Source organism: Diplotaxodon limnothrissa, linkage group LG11 (assembly GCF_057381915.1).
Source record: "Diplotaxodon limnothrissa isolate DT_005_m linkage group LG11, D_limnothrissa_male_GT1.1, whole genome shotgun sequence".
Classification (NCBI taxonomy): domain Eukaryota; kingdom Metazoa; phylum Chordata; class Actinopteri; order Cichliformes; family Cichlidae; genus Diplotaxodon; species Diplotaxodon limnothrissa.
The window spans coordinates 33600999-33622422 of record NC_140606.1 but is presented as its reverse complement, the minus strand read 5'-3'; the positions used below and the strand labels follow the sequence as shown (position 1 = coordinate 33622422).

Genomic DNA, 21424 nt, shown 5'->3' with positions numbered 1-21424 from the left:
TCTGAAACGTTATGCTGAATATGCCACACTATTGTAATTTATTCTCATTTATAGGGCCGTGCTAATGTGCTTGGAGCAAAAAAAGAGCTCCTGTTCCACTCCCTGTGCTTCGTGTACAGGTTTTTCTGTTGAATATAAAGGATTTTGCTCACTAATCTACCAGATATTTATCAGCTTGGGTTTGAAATTCCTAGTACTGGTATCATAAAGTGCCGTTATCAGCTCAGCTGGGATTTAAACAGTACACCCTTTTTACTGGGCACGTGCCACAGTTTTGATCTCTTGTGCTCGATTAAACTTGTGAAGGGTTTTAAAAAGCTACTTTTTTTAATTAGTGGATTTAATTAGACTAACGGAAAGAGAGAAAGGTAGAATGTAGTGCAATTTTGCTGTCCAACCAAAAACAAATAAAGTCCATAAAAAAATAAAATAACCACTTCACCACTTTTTGGAAACACTTTTAGATTATATGTTAATGTACTTTATTTACAAGAAGTAAACCTATGTGAAGGCAGCTTTATTCTCTTATTCTTGAACAGACATAGATAGATACATGTTATTGAGGTTTTATTTACATCACGGTGTAGTCATGTAAACTTGCTCCACCTCCTGGCTCTGTACAGACACAGGCACAAACTAAGCTGAAAAGAGTCTTGTGTTACCTGACAAAAAATAATATCTCTTGTTTGTGCAAGAGCTTAAATCAGGCCAAAGCTGGTAGGCAAAAAAAAAAAGTGTCACCACAAGATGGCACCATCCTGACTGCTGCTCACAAATAGTCACTATGTATGTCAAATTACATGACAATAGTTAATTTATATTGCACCAGTATGGACAATAGCTTTGACAAGTAAAAGTGCTAGTGTTACTATAATGTGGCTACTTGGATCTTGTTGGAAAAAACACATTCACTGGATTATAAGAGTTAATACAAAGAACAGCGGACAAGAGTAATATATAATAATGATGATAATCAAATGAATGAATAAATTTAATCTTAGATTTTTTTTAAAAAGTTTTTTCCTTTTAGTTATGTGAATTTATTAACTTAAAGAGTGTAAGATTTTTCTTTAAAAATGTACTATTTGAATGTAAGTTTTTTGCAATGTTTGACTTGAATTTTGGAAATTGATATTTTTTGTACTCCGCCAAATTATTTATAATGGCTATTATTAAGTTAGTATATCAACCACCCGGTCCCCCTTTTTTTAAATTTTTTTAATTTTACATACCATGGCCCCAATACGCCGTCTTAGTTTTAACACAAACTAACTAAAAAAAGGAGGAACCTTTTCAGGTGCCTACATTTCCCATGGACCGTCTGATATTCAGGCTCGCGAGACTTCAAATTACTCAACACGTTTGCGGCTGCGCAATGTCATTCGAAAACTTGCACGCTGAGGGACGCCGTGGAGGAGAAAGACAACGCAGCGAACAAAACACACAATGGCGACGGCGGCGACAACGGCAGGCGGAACGGGCTCGGGTGGACCGACCACTGGCCCCGTCGGTGGCTTAACCGCAATGGGACGAAAGAAAGATGGTGGTCCGTCTGCGAAATTTTGGGAAAGTTCAGACACGATATCCCAGCTGGAGACGGTGCGACTCTGGATCGGAAAGCACTACAAGAAGGTAAGCTAGCTGCCCGCTCCTCTATTGATTTCTATGAAGGCCCGCGTCCCGCTAGCACAAAGGGGCGCTCATATTTTAGTTAGCTGCAGCCACCCAGAGCTAAGTAGAGTTAAGTTTTAAGAGTGCTTATATATAATTTTGTTTGGGAGTTCACCGTTAGTATACTGCCTATTGTCTTGAACAGTTTGAGTTATCAGTTCTTGTTTATCAAATAGCTATTGTTAGCTCGCTAACTGCCCATTCAATGTTGCTACTAATATGACGCTCAGGGGGGGAATGTTTACAAACGAGCGACACATAGCCGCGTATATTTTTTTAACTAGTATGTAATAAGTTTCTCATTAAAAAGAAATAACGATAAACCAAACTTTCTTATTAGTTTTTCAAAAGGCCCAAGATGCTAACCTGTATGTAAGTCACGGGACATACCCTGCAGAAATTATAATATTAGCTTAATAAACCCCAGCTTTCTTTTTATGCCATCTTAAAAGGTACTTTACTTAGAAGGTAATTATCTACTTCACTGCGTGCTGTTTGCAGGCCCAGTCCTGTTCCATGCTCTCAGTGTGAGTTTTGTCAACACAGCAGCATAGCACACCGTGCAGGTTGCACTTGCCTACTGAATTAGCCAAACAAAGAGTGCTCCTCTTGTCACGTCAGGCTCTCATTCAAAACCACTGACACGTTGTGCCTGCTCAAGTTATAGCAGAAACATTATTCAAATGAAATGGAATAGATAAGGGCTTGTGAATACAGCGTTTACTCGCAGATTTATATTACAATATTTCATATATAAACTTGGCTTTTTTTTTTTTAGTATATCCACTGTTCAATAAAGTTGCCTTTAAGAATAATAAATACATCCGTTTTTTTGTTGTTGTTATTGTTGTTGGGTTTTTTGGGTTTTTTTGCAAAGATATTTATGTGAGTTATTTGAGGCCATATAGCAGTGGAAGGTCTTCCAGCTTTAAATGTACTTTGTTGCTGTTGACTGTGATCTTTCTGGCCAGTGTTTAGTTGTTGTGTTGCATGAACTTAGCATAGACTAAATCTAAAATAAGCAACTAAAACCTTATGTCATTATTTGGTGATGCAACAGTATATAAATGGGATTCACTAACATTGTCTCTTGGATTACATTGATTTTGCACTGGCTAAACCTTAAAGGATAAAGTCATGACTTGATTTTAAAAATTTTTTGGTCAAGATTGATTCTCTAGAGCAAAAAGATCAGGAAATAAATAGCATCCAACTATCCCTCTTGTCCTGCTGGTAACAGGACCTGGATATCAGGGACGGCAGTCTAAGCAGAAACCTGTCGCCATGTAAGGCAAAAGATATAACAAGTTTAAACAAAAATCATTAGTCTGTTGACTCTAGAGCTGCAACTAGAGCAGGGCGATATGGCCAAAAATATTTATCACGATATATATTTGAAAATTTGCAATAACGATATAACTGACGATATAATTGATGCGAGACAAAATACAACTCCACAACATTACTAGCGCAAAAAGACAACCTTCCATTTATTTTCACTTAAACAAGAAGCTGGTTTTTATGTACATTAAAGCTTTATAAAAATTTAACAGTGCAAATGCAAATTCCTTGCTGAAAGTTTAACCAAAAGGCATTTCCAGTAGAAATGGGCTGACATATCCTGAGCATAACCATGTATACTATCCACTGAAGTTAAAAAGAGGTGATTTGCAATATTAAACTGCAGTGTGCAGTACGCATTTTTTGGACCATAAGGTGCACGGGATTATAAGGCACATTAAGCGAAACAAAGCAGTCAGATAAATCAAACTTTATTAAACTCATTATTCTTGCTTCCTCCACTTCTGTAACATTGATTCATTAATGTTGAATTCTCTGGCAGCTGCTCTATTCCCATGTTGTTGCAGTATATTAATGACTAACCTCGTATTGTGGATGGATTATCTCAGTTGTTCTCCTGACTGAAGTTTGGTCCGTTTACAGCATCCTGCCATGCGATTGCATTTGTCTCTAACCATGAAGAACCTTCACGTTAACTTTTATAAGTGGAAAAGTGTTAGTGTTCGTCCTCCAGCTTCACTGTTTATGTTATGCTAACATAGCTGTGTTGCTAGCGATCACGTAGCACATCATTATATACCAGCTAGCCCAACTTCAGTAACCCTACAAACGTCACTGCTGTTTAGTTTCCTGTCTTCATTTATGTTGGAAGTGATAGCAGAACTGTACGTTTGATTTTTTTCAGAAATCTCTCAGTCAGAACATGCTATATCATGCTTAGGTAACTAGCGAAACTAGCGAGCTAACTTCCGCTAGCTTCCTGCTAACTTCTAACTCCGTTAAATGTAATAAATTTTGTTTTCATGGATGCCTGGAAGTTAAACTTCATAGTTACACCTGGTAAAGCAGCAATGCTGATCGTTTTATTAAAGATGAAAGAATTTAGACAGTTTTTAACTCTCAGTGATGCTGCAGTGTTGTTTGACCTGAAAAAGACGGAGTTTAGGACCCAGGTTACTCCCAGCTTTAAGAGCATCTTAGTCCGACAAATACGACAATAACGACGGCCGCTTGCACGTTCTGCAAAAAAATGTGCTTTGTCGTGTATCTGACGGACAAACACCAAAGCAGTTCCACATCACTGAAGTTGCACCATTTTTACAAACCAATTCTGGTTCATCTGTTTCACTCAACAATCGGCCATGTGCGTATGAAAACAAAGGCACTGCACATGCGCGTTTTACTCATATTCTATCGCGATATTTCATTTTCCTATCGTTGCCTAACATTATACCGGTATTACCGTGAACAGTATAATATGGCCCAGCCCTAGCTGCAACTAACAATTATTTTGCTATTCGACTAATCTGCCTAATTATTTCAGTAACTCTTATCTCTGCTTCCTGTAGCCAAACCTCCTGTTCTACCCTGTAGTACCTCATCTGCTGAAGTCTACCCACCTGTTAATATCACCCTGTTGTTTTGTCCCCCACCAACTTAACATAATGATCCAAGAAACATTTGAATTTCAAAATAATCAAATGTATTTTTAACATTACTCAATAGTTTGTATATTATTTGGTTCATGAATTCATGATTGGATGTTCTGGAGCGAGGCTTGCTCTTATCTTTGTGATGATAACCATGCTAATGATGCTCTCCGTCATGACTTAAGCTATCTGAGAGGTGCATGAGCCTCTTTACAGGACTAACCTGTCTATACCCCACTGCTTAATACTAGTATAGCAAAACAAAACAGAAATAGAGCTCTAGTAAACGACTCTTGTGGCTGCTCATATCATGGTAACAGACTTCTTTTTATTATTTCCTTTTATTACTTAAGTTTTGATACTGTGATGTGTTATGTCGTGTTGTGTTGTATGCAATGTCGTTGTGGGACAGTTTTCCAATTTCATTGTACTTTTGTACTATGAATGACTGTGCAATGACAATAAAGAGTTATCTTATTATCAAATGAAGAAGCCCATTCTCAGACTTTTGAGCATTTCTTTGGAATTAATTCATGTACAAAAAAAAAAATCTAAACTCTTGTAGGTTGTATTTTTCTGTCTTTTGGCCACCTTGATTTGCTAAAAAAAAAAAAAGACTGCTAGATGAGATGGGAATCTGTGCCATTGCTATCATGTTACCAATAACTTTTTTTTTTTGTGCCTACTTCCAGTACGTCCAGAATGACTCCCCCTCCAGTAAATCCCTGGCAGGTCTCGTGGTCCAACTGCTGCATTTCCAGGAAGACGCATTTGGGCGAAGAGTCAACAATCCTGCTCTTACAAAGCTACCTGTAAGCATACAAACATTGCATTCTACAAAAATCGCCATCACAGTTGAATCCCAAATGGTAAAGTGTTCTGTTCTTATGGTTCCTCTCATATCTTCAGGCCAAGTGTTTCCTGGATTTCAAGGCAGGAGGTGCTCTCTGTCACATTTTGGGATCTGTCTACAAGTTTAAGAGCGAGCAAGGCTGGTAAGTTAACTTGTGTAACTTAGTATGAGCAGATGGGTCTGACATTGATCATCAACTTAAACCCTCCTTTTGAAGTCATTGGTCTTAGAAATATAATTTAAACTATCTCAGTTGTGCATTTTGAAGATAAGCAAAAATCTTAATGGTCTTGTATTTTAGGATGTTGGTTTATGGAGTTAAAAAAATAACCATTTGTGTCAGTTCCCAGTGATTGTACTAAATCAAATTCAAATTTCAAATTCAAATTTTATTTGTCACGTACACAGTCATACACAGTACGATATGTAGTGAAATGCTTGGACAACTGCTCGTGACCTAAAGAAAACAAAAAAGGAAAAGGCTATGAATAAGATAGGAAATAAATATGAAAAATTAAAAAGGGTAAATTTAACTAGGAAGGAATAGAATATAAATTAAGGTTAAAAATGAAATAACTGTACAACACAAATTAGAATGAAGGGTAAATTTAACTGGGAAGAATAAGATAAAGATAAATATATAAATTAAAGTTGAAAATAAAATAACTGTACAACAAAATACACAATACACAATATAGAACTATATAAGAATGTATGAAGAAATCTAAATATAAATAAATATATACACAATAACAGCAGCTGTACAAGTATTAACCGGAAATGAAGAATATAGTGACCAGTGTTGTGCAAAACCAAAGTCCAGAAAGTCCAGTGTGTGTGTAAGAACTGTATGTGTGGGTCAGTACTGTGTGGTGGTGTGATTGAGAGACCGTATCGCCTGCGGGAAGAAGCTCCTCCTCAGTCTCTCTGTGTTGGTCTTCAGGGAGCGGAATCGCTTTCCTGACCTCAACAGAGAGAACAGTCTGTTGTTGGGATGGCTGAGGTCCTTCACGATCTTCCTGGCCTTGGTCCAGCACCGCCTGCTGTAGATTGAGTGCAGGTCAGGGAGCTCGGAGCGGATGGTGCACTCAGCTGACCGCACAACCCTCTGTAGAGCTCGTCTGTCCTGCATGGTGCTGTTCCCGAACCAGGTTAAGATGTTTCCCGCCAGGATGCTCTCTATGGTGCACGAGTAAAAGTTCCTGAGCACCTTGGAGGGCAGTTGGAAGTCTCTCAAGCGTCTGAGGTGGTAGAGACGCTGTCGGGCCTTTTTCACCACGGTGTTGATGTGACAGGACCATGACAGGTCCTGCGTGATGTGAACTCCGAGGTATTTGAAGCTGTCCACTCTCTCCACTGGGCACTCGTTGATGACGGGGGTCTGGTAGTTCCTCTCCTGCTTAGTGCTGAAGTCCACTATCAGCTCCTTTGTCTTACTGACGTTTAGAAGGGGGTTGTTCCTCTGGCACCAGTTCTCCAGATTCCTAATCTCCTTCAGGTAGGCCGTCTCGTTGTTATCAGAGATCAGGCCCACCACGACGGTGTCGTCAGCAAACTTGATGATGGTGGTGGAGCTGGTAGTGGCCACACAGTCATATGTGTACAAAGAGTACAGCAGGGGGCTCAGAACACACCCCTGGGGGGCTCCAGTGCTGAGAGTGGTGGAGGCTGAGACATGTCCGCCCATCCTTACTGCCTGTGGTCTGCCAGTTAGGAAGTTGGAGATCCACTGACACATAGATGAGCTGAGTCCCAGATGCTCCAGCTTGGTGGTGAGTGTGGAGGGAATTATGGTGTTAAATGCAGAGCTGTAGTCTATGAAGAGCATTTTAACATAATTCCCCCTTCTAGTGTCCAAGTGAGTGAGTGATGTGTGGAGGAGATGAGAGATGAGAGATACTACCTTGAATGACTTTATTTGTCCCCCAAGTTGAATATCTCAGCAGTCCATGGATGGTGTAGGGCATAGAAGTTGCACATAAAGTCATAATAAATGCAGAGTTATTATTTGAATATTCATGTGGCTTTGTGTCATTCTCAGGCGAAGATTTGACCTACAGAATCCCTCCCGGATGGACAGGAACGTGGAAATGTTCTTAAATGTTGAAAAGAACCTGGTCCAGGTACAAGACAAAGTCCTAATGCTCGAGCTTCTCCTTATGTTTATTCTAAGTACATTTGTTAATCAAAGTGCAGTCTTTAATAAAATTCAATTAGGCTTCGTGTATTCTAGTTATGAAGTTCAGATATTGCAGTTGTGTTTAACTGGCATTCACACTTTCAAAATGCATACAGGGTTTTTATTGTTAAAATTATTGTAAGTTTCAGTAACTCAAAGTCTTTTAACATTTTAAATGAATAAGCTCAGATTCCATTTAGCCAGTGTGCAGGTATCAGATTTTGACTGTATGCAGTTGTATGGAAATGAGGTAAAGGTGTGTTTTTATGTTGTCAAGTGTCCCTTAAAACTTCAACTGTAATCACTGCATTGAGAGATAAGTGAGTGTACTTTTGTTTTTGTACTTTTGCTTTGTTATAAAGCAACTTTTTGCGTGACTCTAACTTAAACCTTCTTCATGTGTAGAATAACTGCTTGACTCGACCCACTGTTTACCTGTCGCCAGACATCGAGCAGAAACAGGCTAGTAAGCTCAAAGACATCATCAAAAGACACCAGGTGAGCACAGAAATGAAATGATTTCCAGAGTAGTAAAATTCTCATGGGACGCTCTGGTGTAGCAGCCTTTTAAGTTGTTCATTTTGTTTTTCTCTGTTCTCTTCAGGGCTCCATTACTGATGACAAGTCGAAGGCCACCCATATCATTTACCCATCACTATCCCAGCAAGAAGAAGGTTTGTTAGTTATCTCTGTGATTTACGGACTTAATTCTTAGTCAAGTAATGTGAACCACATATCTACTTTCTTTCATTCTCACTTCATTATCCTTCTGACCTAAAACCAACTTATTACTACAGTTAAATAATGAAAGATTTTAAAAGTGACTTAAAATATAGTAAAGTGATCAAATACTGCTTGGTAATCTTACCACTTTGTTTTTTTTTAGTTTTGTTTTTGCTTATAAAAGTGTAAATAATTGTGAAAACTCCTGAATATTGGTATTTATGTTTTGCAGAGGAGTGGCTGCGTCCTGTCATGAGAAAAGACAAGCAGGTGCTTGTCCATTGGGGTCTCTACCCAGACAGGTGAGCAGAGTGAGGCATTAAGCAGCTCACAAAAAGATCTGTGCTTCAGCTGGTGGATGTAAATTATTTCCTTCTAATATTTGGGCATTTTAGGAAAATGTTGGCATTTTATTAAAGAAAAGAAAAATAAATAATCACTCGAATCATCCTGAGAGAGATATTTCTGTTCATGACTTCATGAAGTTACTGATAACTGTTTTTGTTTTGTTAGCTACGACACCTGGGTGTCAGCCAGTGAGTTAGACGGTGACCCAGAGGACCCACCCAGCACTGACAGACCTTGGAAGGTGAGATGTCTGTAACCAATAGGTTTTCTTTTGATACTGGAAGACTTTTTGTGTCCCTTAGAGTTTCCAGTTTTGGCTTTTGTTACCTATGTGTTTATAAATTGTCCTGAGAATATAAATGGTCACTATTGTATGCATCTGACATGTGTTTCTACCTGCATACCAAGCAGTTTTATTGTATTTATTTATTTTAAAATGTAAAGTGAAGCGGCTTTACCACATCAGCTAACCAATTTCCTTGTTTTTGCATTTATGTATTTCTGTCTCTTCTACTTGTTCTTTAGTGTCTTCCACTGAAAAATAATGGGAAATTAGGTCAGCAGAGTAAATTGATGAGTTGATTCTACTCTGTTATCTCCTTCCTTACTCTGATAAGGTCCATGCCAAGTGGGTTTTAGACACAGATGCCTTCAATGAGTGGATGAATGAGGAAGACTACGAAGTGGATGAGAACAAGAAGCCAGTCAGCTTCCGCCAGAAGATTTTCCCCAAAGAGGAAGAGGTATGTGTTTTTGCTGTGTGGGTGTGTGTCAGTGATCCAAACTTCAAATCCAAGAGAAAGCAGGTTTTCCAGCCACGTTATATCAGTACAGTGTGACAGCACCGCTCCTACCATTGTTGTTAAAGGGTGCCAACCTGATCGTTGTTACAAGTGACTTGTGTTGAAATTGGCTCTTTTGTAGAGGTATTAATCTAAAATTGGTCTTCAAATCTGTACTGTATGTAAGCCTGGAAATGGAAATTATTTGACTGAGACTAGGTGTGAATGCTGGTGTGAATTTGAATGTTTTTGCTGTTAGTCTGTCCCATTGCATGTTGCTTTGCTGTATGGATTGTGCACCTCACTCTTCTTCGTTCACAACTGGCTTCAGTCTGCATGCTGCCCATCCTTTCCAAGCCTTTCCTCACACTTTGTCTATTTCTAATGAGTTTCAGGGTTCCTGTTCATGTTGAGTAAATGAACTCCAAAAGTTATGATGCCAGAGACATTAAGTTTTCTTTTACATTGTTTTGGCCTTTTCACTGATCACTCATGATCACTCATGTGAGCATTAAGCAAACTGGCCACACAGATGTTTAAGTGCTCCAGTTTCCCATTAAGTGTAGCTCTTTGGGTTACCCTTACGTTGTACTCTTGACCTCTGTCATACACGGACTCACACAAAACATTGAGTGAACTGCATCTATGAGGTTAGTAAGCACATGCTTCACTAAGCCTTTCAAAAAAATAGTTTTTATATGAATTAGCTTTTTATTAATCCTCAGCCCCACTGTATGCCTGGAAGTAAACAGAAAAAAGACTGCCAGGAATGGCCATTGTAGTAAGTGCAGTCAGGACAGCCTGCCAGCTGACCTAATCATCAGGAACTGCTATGCTGGCTGGCATATTCATCCTTGTTTACATGTGTGAACCTGTAGATGAAGCTTTCGCTTAAGTGTGAGTTTGGGCTGAATAGGCGGGCACTCACATCACATTGATTTATGAAAAGCTGACTGGTCAGGCTTAGGCTTTTCTACTAGTTCTTATAATTTGGTGGATGAAGCACCATCTGCAGGATAGAAATATTTATGAAAGCTCCAAATTTATTGACAATGGATGAATTGTTTTGTAGGACTTGGATAAATCTCCAGAATGCAGTCATAGAGTGCGAAGTTAACATCATCTATAGAGCCACAGCAAACACATTAAAAGCTTATCATTTTATCTAATCTGGAGCCTTTTTTTTGTTACTTTTTATTAAATTTGAAAAGGGGGAAAAAAAGAATCAAATAGTGACAACTGGACAAAAAAAAGTTTGTCTGCTGCTGAAGAGAAATTCCTCTGATCCTGAAATGAGGGTCAGTGTGAAAGAGTGTCTGTTTGAAGAGGACAAACAGGAACCCTGATCGTCTCCTCCACCTCCACGGCATCCCCACCCCACTCCTCCTACGGTCGTTCTCCCACTGCTTCCCCTCCTTGTGTGTGCAACCGTTCCATCCTCTCATTCTGCCGCTCTTTCTCTCATCCTCCATCCCTCGCTCCCTGCGCTGCTCGGGGTTTGTCTGATCAGTCTTCCCGTACACCCGATCGCAAGGAGCGCAAGGCCAACTCTGCGGGAAAGAAGAGGAGGCGCTCACCCTCTCCACCCAGCACTCCAGCCGAGTCCCGTAAGAAGGGAGGCAAGAAGGGGTAAGGATGCTTCTCTTCGTTTTTGTTTTTATTGGTAGTATAAAATGTAGTGAGTACTGAGTAAACGCAGATTTGTGCAAGTGGTCTCCTAAAACTTCAGATTTGTCTCTAAAGGATAAAACTTGGTGATCCAATACATTTTTTTCAAAAGACAACAGGCCTAAATGTGACTCAGGAACAGGAGATGTATCATTCATTTTGTTTAAGCAGATTTTAATAAAATATGCTGCAAAAATTAATTTTCCAAGGCTTGGGGACTAGTTGTATTTGGATATTAATCCACAGTGATTGTGCTAGGGAGCATTTATGGTAGCAGGACTGTGTATGTGTGATTGAGTCAATGTAGACTATATTTAATGAATGAACATGTCACTTTGTACAGCAGTGAGACTGATGTGAGTAGAATTAGGACAACAATGAAGCCCTGTGGTGCAGTATAATAAGATATCAGTTATTTATCCTGGTGTTTGATTTTTTTTTATTGTCACGTTTTAACAGTTAGAGAAAAGCAAATAAATCATTTCTTTCTCTCAGGAACCCGGGACCTCACTGGAAACGACGGGGCCACAGAGGAGAAGAGGAGGACACTGAAGAGGACATGACAAAAGACATGGACGATTCCTCAGCTGGTGCTAGCATGGAGGAGGGCAGCATCTCCAAGAATGGTATGTGCTGAGTATAGGGGCTAAGCTTGGCTCTATTTGTGTTTGTGTTGCAAACTACCATCTGTACATGAGATACTTTTCCTGTGTATTAAAGCATTAATTTGGATTATCATTAGATTAATTAAATACACTTGTTCATTAAATGTTTTAGCCTTCTAAAATGAATGTAATTATTCTGTCTTAGCTGTCATAGAAAACGTCAGACAGTTATTATGAAACGCCTAACTAATTGAATTTAAATTTAGGTGGTTACATGGACACAAAAACTGCTTGCATAGACCAAATAATTTTTTACCACAATAGGCATCCTAACTTGGCCATCAATACTTTGATATTTGTTAAATGTAGTTAAACATCACAGAATAGTCATATTAAAGAAATTTTACATAAGCAGATAAAAGGGGTATTTAATATTCAGTTACAAATGTAAAGTTTTGCTCTATAGCATGTATAGCAAAGTACGCATAACTAAAATGACTTTACTGTCTTTACATTTAATTGATCATCAATTGAGTCGTATTTAGATTTTATCTATAATTGTAACATAATATATATATTATATATATAATATATATAAACAGTTTTAAATGGTATTTGTCTGCAGTTGCCAGTAAGATCAGAGACAGAAATTAGGATATTTAAATGATTCCTGTCATAAGTGCCCTCTTCAGTCTTGTTGTTATGTGTTGCAATGTTCAGCTAGAGCTTTATAAGCAGTAAGAAACCTGCACTGTGATCTTTGTCCTGTTTCTCTCTTTGTAAGGTTTGTCCTTTTCTAAACAGAGATACATTTTATTTCATTCAATTTTAAATTCATTTTTTTGTGATTTTTCTCTATGTGGCTGCTGTGTACTGAATCATTATGTTATGATGACAAGAAAATCCCCTCAGCAGCAAGGGAAAAAAACATACCCATTGACGCTCACAGTTTAAGTCAGAAAGTAGAAAAACAGCCGGGTGCTTCTTTTTCATGATCTGTATTCTGCTTAAAGATTCCCTTTAAAACCAACACACACAATTCTGTCTATAATACTCTTTTTAGACCAAGTCCCATTCGTTATGTCCCACTTTTGTCCCAAAGAAATCTCCTTGTCTTCCTCCAGCACACAGACACACACTCAGTCTATTTTAGTCTCCCCTTTTGCAAACCAGAAAGCTCGTTATTGTCTTCATGCCCATGGCTGAATTAGACAGTCTTTGAATAATTTTTCTTAAATATTTTAATTTTTCCCCTCTTCTGTACTTCACTTTGTACATTTTTTTTCTTTTATTCCATGCACAGCAAATTCAAAGAAAGACAGCGAGAATACACCGGTCAAAGGAGGGCATGTGGCCGACTTGGGTATGTATTTATAAATGAACTTGTATCCTTGTGTAGGAGTTATATGAGTGAGATTAGCATCTTTTGTATGTGAGCATAAGCTGCTCCGCAGTTTAAAAGCAAACCTGACTCGAGACATTTATTTTTATTTTTTCCAGATGACATGGAAGATGAATCTGTGATGTCTGGTGGAAAGGTAAGACCACTGATTCCTGTCTTTATCTCTCCAGTGTAGTTAGGAATATCACATATACATATCACTCCCAGTCACTCCTGGGAGTGATATGTAATATAAACAGTGTATTTTGATTCAGTTAAACTAAATCTAATTGAAATATGAGGAAATGGTACGATTAAAATATCCCTATAGTTATTATTCAAAGAACTAAAAACTAGCGTGCACCTGCTGTTTTTCTTCATTCTTTATACAGGCTTTGTTTTTGTTTTTTTTTTTAAATAAATGTTTGTGAGCAAAGCCACTTTAATTCCAAAGTAGGGCTGTCTCATGAATTGTAATTACACAGCACGATGACTTTTTTCAGACTGCTGTTACTTGACCTGTCTGCTTATCCTTCTGCAGGATGATGAGGAACAAGGCAAAAGTGAAATAAACCGACTGGATGCCAATGAGGACAATGTGACTGAACAGACGCATCACATCGTTATCCCCAGCTATGCTGCTTGGTTTGACTACAACAGGTAAGTGTTGTGAATCTGAAACTTAAGCTACATTACACAAATAACTTGGTTAATAAGTTATAACTAACTTTTCAAAAGCTTATGTGGAGTGGAGATGATAGGAGGCTTTTTATTTTGGAGAGATAGTGAGATGTTGCTGTTTGGAAGAAGATGGATTACAGATGCATTTTAAAAAACACCAAAAAACCCACCAGCTGCAGTTTACATGCAGTTAGAGGTGCACTTGATGACATCTGCAGGCCATTCTTAATCTCATTGCCATTAAAAATACAATTTTATTTTAGGAATAACATTGTTTCTTCCTACTTTGACATCTATCAATATTTTTTCCTTTCCTTTCTTGTTAGCATCCATGAGATTGAGAGACGAGCCTTGCCAGAGTTTTTCAACGGAAAGAACAAGTCCAAAACTCCAGAAATGTGAGTTTACACACACACACACACACACACACACACAGTCCCACATATATAAAAACGCAGCTTTCATGTAATAAGTCTCCTATCATTCTAACGGGACATACTGCGACATCTCAACACAGATACCTGGCCTATCGCAACTTCATGATCGACACGTATCGGCTGAATCCTCAGGAGTACCTCACCTCCACCTCCTGCCGCAGGAACCTGACTGGAGATGTTTGCGCTATCATGAGGTTCAACAGATCCACATGTTGTTAACTTTTCTGGGGTTTTTTTTTTTGGTTTTTTTACATATTAATTTGGTTGGATTAATGGGCAGTGGCTAACTCAATAAAAAAATATTTATGAATATTAAAAACTTACCCTAAATGAATTGAATTGTTGTATTATGCAAGTTAACACCTACTGGGAGGCCTTCAGCCAAACACAGTCCTGAAGAAATGCCATGCATTTGACTGGTACCTTTGTAGGTGCCACACATGCTTTAAAGAGAAGATGATAAGTAGCTTTTCATTGTTTTAATTATTTTTTTAATGTAATTATTCCCCCTCCCCCTCCAGGGTACATGCATTCTTGGAGCAGTGGGGTTTGGTGAACTACCAGGTCGATGCAGAGTCTCGTCCATTGCCAATGGGCCCCCCACCCACTCCTCATTTTACTGTGCTGGCTGACACACCCTCTGGCCTCATGCCTCTTAACCACAGACCCCAACCGGTAAGGACAACTTAAAGAGGGAAGGAAGAAGTAGGTTTGAATCCACTTGTGCAGCCAAGGACCATATTTTTTGAGGATAAATAGATTGGTTCCAAATAAAGAAATTTTTGAGCAATGACTCTCACTCCAGAGTGGCTTTTAATAACGTCCCTGAACGTTATCGCTAAACACCTAAAATAGTTTTGTGGGGGTTTTTGTTTTGTTTTTTGTTTTTACACCAAATATAGATCAAATCCTGAAGAATTTTGTCCTTTTTGCTAGCAATTCACTTTAAAAGGCAAGCATGGAATCTGTGATTTGATTGTTTGTTTTGTTTTTCTGGCCAACACACCAACACCAAAAGATGTTTAACTTTGATTAAGATGTCAAAAGAAAAACAAACTGAAATAGTTGCAAAACAATTATCACTGAAATTATAATAATAAAAATCACAGCTGTGTTGTTTTCTCTGGGTTCCCTCCATTATACCCTTGTACCATTTCATTGATGAGCTTCATTTGTAAAACTGCTGCATCAGATGGTCCTATTGCAAAAAAATACATCTTCATACAGACGGTTTGCTAATGTGTGGCCATTTTATTCCTTCCAGATTCCTCCTCCACAGCCAATGCCCAATTTTGCAGACAAAAGCAAAGACAAGCCCATTGACCTGCAGAACTTTAGCCTTCGTTCTGACCTCTACAACAGGAAAAGCATCAAGGTTGGAACTTGTTTAACTTCCTAATGTGTTTTTCATGTTTAAAGTTCTAACAGTCTCTCTGAGCTGGTGTGTTAGAATTTAAAAACAAAGAAATGTCTATTGTGGACTTTGATTCCTCAGGGTAAAGCAGGCAGCACTACCAGAGATTGGACTGAGCAGGAGACTCTGCTGCTGCTCGAGGTGAGTCTTCAAGTACAGAAGATAGGAGTGTCCTGTTTTAAATAAGAAAAACTTCCAATGTTTGGCTGCTGATCATAAGCTCAGCCTGTTCTTATGACCTGATAAAAAAAACAACAACACTTTTTTCTGTCATTTTCTTTCTATGTTTTTTTGTCTTTAACAAAAAAAGATGGCGATAAACTCTTTATGCCTCATGGAATTATAAATATTGCTTTATTAAATGTTCTCTGGCTTTCTTTTTATAATAAGACTTGTATCGTCACTCCTGTCACCTATGGCTAGGCCCTGGAGATGTATAAAGATGACTGGAACAAGGTTTCGGAGCATGTTGGTTCACGCACCCAAGATGAGTGCATCCTGCACTTCCTGCGGTTGCCCATTGAAGATCCATACCTGGAGAGTACGGAGGCCACACTTGGGCCTCTTTCCTATCAGCCCATACCTTTCAGCCAGTCTGGGAACCCAGTCATGAGCACAGTAGCCTTCCTGGCATCTGTTGTGGATCCCAGAGTGGCATCTGCTGCAGCCAAGGCAGCACTAGGTGAGAACTGGTGGGAAAGAGCCATAAACTGCGGGGTTTAAATCTATACGATATTTTAATGAGCTTCTGTATTTTAATTGCTAAATAGCTAGAAACAGAAACATTTACAACAAATATCAGTGCAGCAGTTTCTTGACTTCAGAGGAGATACTAGAGATTTATCTGTATATTCAGTTTCATTATCTTAAACAACATCATGCAGCCACAAATATACATGGGTTGGGTTTTGAATGGTTCTGATTTTTGAACGTTAAAGAGGAGATGTCTGCCTTTTGGTTACACGTGTTACTTTTGTGTAACTAAAAGTGACCTGTTACACAAGTTAGTAATATTTTTCCTGGTCTTGTGCCAGTTACACTAAAAACAAAAAGACCAGTAGAAGATAAATGTAACTACTGAATTGCTCAGATAACGTAACATGAGATTTAGTTGAGACAGCAGACAAACACTGGCCACTGTAATTAATAAATATCAAATGATTTGATTGTTGTCAGCTAAGTTAGAATATGAGCCGATACTGATGTGTGGCTTTTATTTTTCTTTTTAAGTGGGAAGAATAACAGGGGGAAAGTAGCTATGTACAGGTAAAAAAAATGGTTTAGCTCTGTGAGTAATTAACACTGTTACTACTGCTTTTTGAAACTAAATAAAAAGAGAACACCAAGTGAACACACAATACTGAAAGCAGCTCCAAAAACGGTCTGTGCATATGTGACTACTTTGTCATTATAAAGTGAATAAACACGAGCTGCACAGTCCAGCTGGCATGCTTGGGAATATAATACTAGCTTCATGTCTGAGCACACCATGAACTAATGAAATGTCATATTACTATCAATGAGAGTCTGAAAGTAAAAAAACATCCACTCTTTGTTTGCAGAGGAGTTCTCTCGTGTACGTGAAGAGGTGCCAGCTGAGTTGGTGGAGGCTCACGTGAAGAAGGTGCAGGAGGCAGCCAGAACTACTGGGAAGGTGGATCCCGCCTTTGGTTTGGAGAGCAGCGGCATCGCTGGAACTGCCCCCGAGGAGCCAGAAAAGACTGGTGAGTGTTGTTTGTACAGATAGTAAAGAAAGACAGGCTGATGCCTCCAAGCCAACCTCGAAAGTCTTTAACGTATTTCTAAACATGTTAGAAGGTGTAATACCTCAAGCATTTCCTGTTGGGGGAAGGCAGGTATCATCTAAAATAATCATCTGTCTTTGGTGAGATTTGGTAGTTTTGTGACCAGCTCCAACATCACGATGTTATTCAGCAATGAGGGATGTCCACTCTAATGTAAATTGCTGCTCTGTGCATATGTCCAGGCTAACCGATGTTTCTCATCATATTTAGGCTCGTATTTGACTTTTGCTACACATCAGTCCTTTTACCAGCAGGCTACTGAGGAGTAAAGACATATTGTGAAATGATGTGGTGTTTCTGTGTACACTGCTGTGGTAACCAGTGGATTAAAGCTGCGGTTGCAGATGGGGCAGCGCAGTGGGAGGAGGTGAAGGAGAAAACTGGGTCAACACACTCATGGATGTTCTCATCGCTTTCTCTCTCTCTGTGTTGTCTTGAAAATTACCCACATTGCCCCTGCACACAAACAAACACACACACACACAATACTTATCACTTGTTAAAGATTAATGCTCTCTTGAGCTACAGTTGTAATCAATAAGTTTAAATGTGTTCCATGCCTCCTTTAGCCTAAAGCACTCAACTGGCACGAAATCAATATTCAAACTCTTAACATACGCTCAAGTGCACCCGTGACATGGTTTAACACTCAGCCACACGCATGTATTCACCCGGTCACGTGTGAGTGTACACACAACACTTATCATTTCCTGTGGGCCTATTCATTTAAAGTGCTTTCAACCTTAGTACCTGCATGTCAAACGATGCTTTTTGATGTTGTTTATCTCAGTAAATCAATAAGTTAATTTCACTCCAGACAGGATGATATATTCAGCTACAGTCATATCACAAATGTTGGTAATATCTATGTAAATTTAGAATGTATTTAAAATAAGCTCCGACCCTCTTTGTTAGTTTTATCTGTCTGACAGATGCTGATTTTTCAGTCTTGCTGTCAATTACAGAAACCACAGAGCCGGAAAAGATGGAAACAGACTCCGACTCCCAGCAGGTTGACAAGGTGAGACCACCTTTCATGCATCTTCAGATGTTCACTGTCTCATAGGAAAACATCTATTTATAAATGGATATTATAATACATCCCCTACTAATTAAAAGGTCAAACTGATTAATAAATCAGATTAAAACATCCAACTCGGGCCATGTGCATACCTGAATTCATTCATGGTTTAGGTTTTTCATTGAAAGTACACAATATAACCAGACTTGGGGTGACAAGCATTGGTAATGGAGATGCAACATAATCCCATTCAATGGTGAGGTAGATTATTTTGATCAAAACTATGGTTTGAATTATACCTCAGGTTTTATTAAGAGTGTATTAATTGCAAAATATTGCGAAGTGTCTTACTACCAGCCAGATCAGTTAATCATGTTTTGCTCAAGAGTAAAAAATGAAACAAAACAAAGACTAACTACATTATTCTGATGTTATTACAAGGTTACAGCTTCAGATAGTCTGGCATGCTGTAACAGGTTCATGAGTGTTCCTGTACAGACAGATGACCTGTCACTTATTACATTGATAGCCACTTCACTTATTTTTTGCACAATTTAGAACTTTCCAGTTCATTTACTTTTAGCCTTCGTCTCGTGCTTTAAAAAGCGAGTGAATGTAATGACACTAGTGGCTGTTGACTTAATTATTCTCTTACATTAGTGATTGGGGGAAGAAAGTTAACAGGGGCGAGATTTGATCAACTATTGAGTGTACTCGCAGCATTTTGTAGGTGAAAAACCTTGAATGAATGTCCTTTATTCAACACTTTTAAGCAGCTAGCTACTCTGAACCACACTTATTTCTCAAATCTCAGAGCAAATCTTAAATTCAGACTCGCAGTACAGTTGTTGTTGTTGGGTTTTTTTTTCCTTCTGTGGTGGCACGCCTACCATTTTTGATTTTCCTCAACCTTCAGGGTGAGTTGAAGGATGAAGCTGAGAAGCCGAGCGAGTCTGCCGAGAAGAGCGACAAGACAGAAGCAACAGAAAAGGTGAAAAAAGAGGGAGCGGAGGCATCGGAGCGTGAAGAAGAGAATGAAGAGGGAGGGGAGGCTAAGACCGCTCAAGCAGGTAACAGTTTATGCCAAAGTGAAACTAAAGCTCCATTTCACAGGCATGCAACTTTGTTTTTAAATTGCAATTTAAAGGGTCTACTTCTGGTTGATTATCCTGATGATTTGCTAATTTATTTAATGTTTTATTGTTTAATTAGTCTGTAAAATCTGATAATGTTTTTCCACACACATTCTTTGAAAAGTCTACATAAAGTGCTTGATCTTTTCTATTTTTTCTTTTCCTTATCAGACAAAGACAAAGAGGAGTCTATGGAGACATCATCTTCAGACCAGGAGAAGGAGAAGGAGAAGGAGGAGAAAACCCCTACAGAGGAGGGAGAGGACAAGGGCAAGAAGCTGGAACATGATATCGGAGAAGGAAACATTGCCACTGCGGCTGCTGCTGCCTTGGCATCTGCTGCCACAAAAGCCAAGGTAAGACTGCAGGACTGCTGACTCTGCAACAGCAATTGCATGGAACAACTTCAGCTTTTCTCAAATGACACTGTGTTGCTGCTATAATTTTGTGTACCTGTTGTTCTGATGGAATCCTGTACTTTTTTTTTTTTGTGTTAAAATAGTAAAATGCTGGAAATGGTTATTTAGCATTGATTAGATATTGACCATCAGCCCATTGCCTTCCTTTTAGCATTTGGCAGCAGTGGAGGAGCGGAAGATCAAGTCCTTGGTGGCTCTGCTGGTCGAGACCCAGATGAAGAAACTGGAGATCAAGTTGAGACACTTTGAGGAACTTGAGACCATCATGGACCGTGAGAAAGAGGCTGTAAGTCAGAAATACTTCAATACAATGTTGTATTCTGTTGGGCAGCTGGACTCTTCACTTTCAGTTAATGCAGGCACTCAAATCCTCTAATGCTCAGTAAAGGCTTATAACTGTGGTTATCAAAAATGAAGGTGAGCTGTTAACAGAAGTTCATCCGGCACTTTAAAACTACGCCTAGTCTCTAAAGTGGAAAATTAGCTGTTTGAAGCAAAGACAGATTTATAAAGTACCCACCTCTCAGACAAAGTGTCTACAGATCTTTAAAAGGTCTATAAAATTATTAATGCAACTAATACGTTTTTTAAAAAGACTTGAAGTCAAAGGAGAATGTTTTTAGTCACAGGTTACTTTTAGCTGCTTCCGTATTTCCCAAGAGGTCACCACAGCGGATGGCTCTGCATGCTTGGTTTGGCACAGATTTCATGCCAGATGCCCTTCCTGACACAGCCATCCCATTAATCTGGGATTAACCTCGTGTGGTTATTATACTATAGGGAGTGCAGAATTATTAGGCAAGTTGTATTTTTGAGGAATCATTTTATTATTGAACAACAACCATGTTCTCAATGAACCCAAAAAACTCATTAATATCAAAGCTGAATGTTTTTGGAAGTAGTTTTTAGTTTGTTTTTAGTTTTAGCTATTTTAGGGGGATATCTGTGTGTGCAGGTGACTATTACTGTGCATAATTATTAGGCAACTTAACAAAAAACAAACATTTCAATTATTTATTTTTACCAGTGAAACCAATATAACATCTCCACATTCACAAATATACATTTCTGACATTCAAAAACAAAACAAAAACAAATCAGCGACCAACATAGCCACCTTTCTTTGCAAGGACACTCAAAAGCCTGCCATCCATGGATTCTGTCAGTGTTTTGATCTGTTCACCATCAACATTGCGTGCAGCAGCAACCACAGCCTCCCAGACACTGTTCAGAGAGGTGTACTGTTTTCCCTCCTTGTAAATCTCACATTTGATGATGGACCACAGGTTCGGAATGGGGTTCAGATCAGGTGAACAAGGTGGCCATGTCATTAGTTTTTCTTCTTTTATACCC

The 21424-nt window shown here is 38.8% G+C and overlaps 1 protein-coding gene across 1 annotated transcript in view; it reads left to right on the top strand.

Annotated features, from left to right (window-relative positions):
- Positions 1-1401: 1401 nt before the first annotated feature.
- The window catches only part of smarcc1a (SWI/SNF related BAF chromatin remodeling complex subunit C1a), a 35752-nt gene continuing 15729 nt past the window's right edge, over positions 1402-21424 (top strand). Inside the window, exons 1-25 of the mRNA XM_085366655.1 lie at positions 1402-1632; positions 5315-5434; positions 5532-5617; positions 7517-7598; positions 8060-8152; positions 8259-8328; positions 8610-8679; positions 8891-8966; positions 9343-9468; positions 11018-11136; positions 11671-11801; positions 13084-13143; positions 13281-13318; positions 13703-13821; positions 14169-14240; positions 14360-14473; positions 14801-14954; positions 15544-15654; positions 15775-15834; positions 16117-16375; positions 17256-17417; positions 18464-18519; positions 19436-19589; positions 19824-20008; positions 20223-20357. Coding sequence (XP_085222781.1) covers positions 1447-1632; positions 5315-5434; positions 5532-5617; positions 7517-7598; positions 8060-8152; positions 8259-8328; positions 8610-8679; positions 8891-8966; positions 9343-9468; positions 11018-11136; positions 11671-11801; positions 13084-13143; positions 13281-13318; positions 13703-13821; positions 14169-14240; positions 14360-14473; positions 14801-14954; positions 15544-15654; positions 15775-15834; positions 16117-16375; positions 17256-17417; positions 18464-18519; positions 19436-19589; positions 19824-20008; positions 20223-20357 — 2838 coding nt within the window. The 5' untranslated portion in view covers positions 1402-1446. The remainder of the gene's footprint in view (positions 1633-5314; positions 5435-5531; positions 5618-7516; positions 7599-8059; positions 8153-8258; positions 8329-8609; positions 8680-8890; positions 8967-9342; positions 9469-11017; positions 11137-11670; positions 11802-13083; positions 13144-13280; positions 13319-13702; positions 13822-14168; positions 14241-14359; positions 14474-14800; positions 14955-15543; positions 15655-15774; positions 15835-16116; positions 16376-17255; positions 17418-18463; positions 18520-19435; positions 19590-19823; positions 20009-20222; positions 20358-21424) is intronic.